The sequence below is a fragment of the Notothenia coriiceps genome, unplaced genomic scaffold, assembly GCF_000735185.1.
Source record: "Notothenia coriiceps isolate Sejong01 unplaced genomic scaffold, NC01 NC01_scaffold00016958, whole genome shotgun sequence".
Taxonomy (NCBI): Eukaryota; Metazoa; Chordata; class Actinopteri; order Perciformes; family Nototheniidae; genus Notothenia; species Notothenia coriiceps.
In genome coordinates, this window is record NW_011349659.1 from 1 (window position 1) to 3,995 (window position 3,995).

The 3,995-nt window shown below is 42.3% G+C and overlaps 1 protein-coding gene across 1 annotated transcript; it reads right to left on the reverse strand.

Annotated features, from left to right (window-relative positions):
* Positions 1-546: 546 nt before the first annotated feature.
* LOC104949961 (E3 ubiquitin-protein ligase RNF31) lies at positions 547-2,711 on the reverse strand. The gene is made up of 5 exons (XM_010776405.1): positions 2,628-2,711; positions 2,152-2,264; positions 1,677-1,790; positions 921-969; positions 547-763 (listed from the first exon to the last, which is right to left on the reverse strand). The coding sequence occupies exons 2-5, from the start codon at positions 2,215-2,217 to the stop codon at positions 663-665; spliced, it is 330 nt and encodes a 109-aa protein (XP_010774707.1). The 5' UTR covers positions 2,218-2,264; positions 2,628-2,711; the 3' UTR covers positions 547-662.
* Between the last annotated feature and the right edge of the window lie 1,284 nt (positions 2,712-3,995).

A 3,995-nucleotide genomic window follows, 5' to 3' on the forward strand; every position in this document is an offset into this window, starting at 1 on the left:
TTGAGTGATGTTTGAGTATGTCGAATAAAAAGGACAGAAACAACATATAACTAAAAACCCGAGGTGACCGAGGTGTTGCAGCTCCCAGACTGTGGAACAGCCTCCCAGTACATATGGGAGAATAGACCCCTCAGCTCCGGTGTGTCTCACTCATTAACAACGCACTGCTGAGTCTATTGAACTTTTTAAATCTCAGCTAAAAACTCACCACTTTGCACTGGCGTTTAATACTAGTTGAATATTCCCATTGTGTTATTTCATATTGTAGTTATTGCCTGTACAGCACTTTGGTCAACTGAAGGTTGTTTTAAATGTGCTATATAAATTAATAAAGATTGATTGAGATATACTTTGTCGAAAAAATTGTAAAAAAAGTCATGACAAAATAACGTCATATTTGATGTCGAAATAAGGCACTGTATAGTATGTCATTAAAAATGACAGAAATTACATAAAATACTATGTCGAAAAAATTGAAAAGAAGTCATAGTATGTGGAAATATTTGAATGTTGTCCAATGTGTTAATTTGAACAAACTAGCTTAAGGTTCATTCAAATCAATTACCTCTTCGGTTACAATACCACGTAGTTTAGTAATATTATTTGAAATGGTAATGTCCTGTCGAACAACCAGACAGTTTGTGAAGCAGCGCTCCAAGCACTCACTCGCAGAGTCCGGCCTGCCCCGGCTGAGTCTGGTGTCCACACGGGGAATCAATCGGCCGCCCTGCTTCATCCTTCTGCTCCATCACACCACACGCATCTGGGTGGCAGAGGAGAAGCAAAGGCAACATATTATACATTCATTCAAACAAGATTAACATGTTTATTTTATTGTTAAAGTATTACAGTAAAGGGAAAACCTTTGTCTCAGAAATAGATTTGGGTGAAAGTGAAAGTAGACAATAGACAAGTTTTACCAGTTTGAGCTCCATTAGAGGGATCTGTGTTGAACTCCACAGCGCGCTTCTGAGGAGGGAAAAGGCAAATTAACAAACATCCTTTTAACATTCAATACAACAACAGCTGATCATTTATTTATTAAAACAGGAGGAGCATTATTGTTGTGAGTTTTTTCTTCTTTTCCGTCTTTGTTTTGCATCAATATTCCAAAGTAATGTTCAGTGTTTCCCACAGAATTAGATTCTATTGTGGGGGCACCGCATCCCCCCCCCGGCAAGAAAAGCCAAAGGCCCCTTAACCTATTCGGGTGGCCCACGCATCCACCCCCCCTCAAATAAGAACATACATGGGAGTTCATGGCTACTGTAGCTGACAACGTTCTTGTTGCTCTGTGTTGCGTTGTTAATGAGTGAGACACACAGGAGCTGAGGAGCTGAGGGGTCTATTCTCCCAAAGATATCATTTAACAGCAGACGCCTTAATCCAAAGCGACTGACCAATTACAGGGACATTCTCCCCGGAGTAAGTGAGGGCTAAGTGCCTTACTCAAGGGCACACTAGTAGTGGTGTTCCAGGCGGGATTTGAACTCGCAACCTTCCGATCATCAGCCCACCTCACTATCCATTAGACCACCAAAATAAAAAATAAAAATAATATTTTTTTTTTTTATGAGATCCACAAATAAATCAATGTACGGGAAACACTGATGTTGTATTTTCAAAGATGTTGTGGTTGATATTATATTTTGTGACAAAAGCCAACGTATGAGTACCTGCAGCAGGGCCTGCAGTCGGGGGGGTTCCCAGTCTCTGAGGTAGAACAGACAGTCCCGGGGGTGATGAGCATGCAGGCCGTTGCAATTGCAACGGGGCATTTTACAAATTGTCTGCAAGAGAATTACAACAAGAAATACAGGAGCATGTTTTGATGCCGTCAAAAACGTTCCAGTCCTTCCAAGAGAAAAACAAATTGAAAAGGATTGCCAGATAAAAAACTACTGAGAGACTAGCAGATGTTTAACATCTTGTCAAAAAATGAAGACACAACTAAGCATGCAACTAAAGACATGACAGAGAACAGACAACACTTAACAGTTTCTGAACTACCAAACGATACGTCTAAAAAATGTCTCTAAAAATGTAGATATTGCCTTTTTGAAGAGTAATTATTTCTGATGTTTTTAAGCACATAAATCAATTAGGAGTCTGTTAAAACTTGAATGAAGACGTGTCTCTTGAGAAGCTCACCTTGTGGTAGGGGTTGTTGCAGCCGCTGCAGAACTGGTACCTGCACTGGGAGCAGCTGAAGTGCATGCAGCCGCCTCTGGTCAGAGCGTACTGGAACTTGCATTGAGGGCAGGCTGCGAGAAAACACCACATACTGTCAATGTATGTATTCCAAACAGAGGTGAGGTGTCATGTAACAAAGTACATTATCAAGTAGTTTACTGATATACAGGTTTAAGGTAAGTGAGACTTGTTGTGCCACTTTCTACTCCACTTGAATTCAACAGAAAACTAAATCAGAATAATGGTTACAAACTGCTGTATGGCTTTTTGTAAGTACACGCCTTTTAAATATACATTTTGTCCTAAATTAACCTGTTCAAGGAATGATAGTGGCTAGAGTTGTGTGTCAACCACCCATCCATGAGTGTGGTGGTTGAGGTTGATGTACAAACAAAGGTCAGGTGGTTATGTGGTGAGTGTGTGTGTGTGCTCACTGATGCCGTTGTCCCTCAGGAACCCGGCCAGGCCCTGCCTCTGGTACTCGGGGTCATTGTCCCTCTTCCACTGCTGGAACTGCTCACAGGACAGATCCTGGTGCTGGGGCTCCCACTGACAGCAGAGAAAACAGAGACTTCATGAGAGAGCGCCTCCTCCAAGTCAGTCCACTGAAGAGCAGCCGACGTTTCAAGGCTGAATTCCTAAACAGTATGAAAAGCTAGACGGGAAGACGAATGGTTCCACACTCAGTTATACTCACAGCTTTCTTGCAGCGAGCGCACAGACTCTTGTTGCAATGAGGGCAGGTGACCTTCAGCTGGTCTCCATCATTGATAAACCCAGAGATGCACTGAGGAGGCAGAACACATATTCACACCTCCTCCTCTAGTGTACATACGAATGATTTAGTGTCCTTTTATGTACGTTATTATTATACTCTTATCCTTTACAATCTCTTTTTCAGATGAATGCATCACATAATAATTGAGTGTTTCATTTGTTTGTGAGGACTAAAACACAATACATCATTGTGAGGGAATAATTCTGTCTTTACTCCTAAGATATTTAACCTTATTGCCTGTTGACGTTAATAACCAACCCTGACTCTGTTATCTCCTTTAAAGGGGACCTATCATGCTATATTTGAATAATATATTGTAGGGCCATACCTATATAAGGTATATTTATAAGTTTTATTTTTCAAAATACCAAACAGATCATGCATTTTAGCCATGCCTCATTTTGCCTCACTCCAGCTCTGTCTTTGCGTGAGCTGGAGCTGACAACCCCCCCATGCAAAGGAGGGGGCGAGGCACAAGCGTCATGTTACTATGCTGTTTCCATGCTGTTGCTATGCTGTTGCCATGCCACGGCAACCTCTCATTCCCCTGATAGGTGGAGAGTTGACCATACAGGCGGAGTGCACCTCTGTGACATCATAGAGGTGCAAATCAGAATCCACATGTATCAAATTCGTTGCAGCCCTGTTTTTAGAGATTTGGGTATGGAGGAAAAGAGAGAGGGTTGTACTTTCTGACACTTGGTGAGTTCCCTGGAACACCGGGGACACATATTCATGTATAAAAGACGTACAAAAGTGCATTTTGCATGATAGGTCCCCTTAAAGAATGTGCTGCTGCACTTATTCTCAGTTTATGACCGGTCAACTCTCGGCCGCAGAGCCTAAGAGTGGCAAGTGATTCAGCGTCTCAAGATGTTGGGGATATCTCCAGTGTTCCCAGCTGTTGATTAACTCTCTGTAAACTAGTTAAAAGGTCTATCGAGAGAGAGAGAGGCTGGGCAGAATTGATGTGGCAACCCACCCGTGCAGTCAGAACCTCTGGCTGCTGTGAAATTCTCCGGCC

What these genes read in the sequence shown, in the direction of transcription:
- LOC104949961 (XM_010776405.1), bottom strand. Translation starts at nt 2,217, where the DNA reads ATGCACTTCAGCTGCTCCCAGTGCAGGTACCAGTTCTGCAGCGGCTGC. An exon ending in GCAACAACCCCTACCACAAG is followed by an intron (nt 1,791 to 2,151) that starts GTGAGCTTCTCA and finishes ATTCTCTTGCAG; the next exon opens with ACAATTTGTAAAATGCCCCG. An exon ending in CTCTAATGGAGCTCAAACTG is followed by an intron (nt 764 to 920) that starts GTAAAACTTGTC and finishes TCTGCCACCCAG; the next exon opens with ATGCGTGTGGTGTGATGGAG.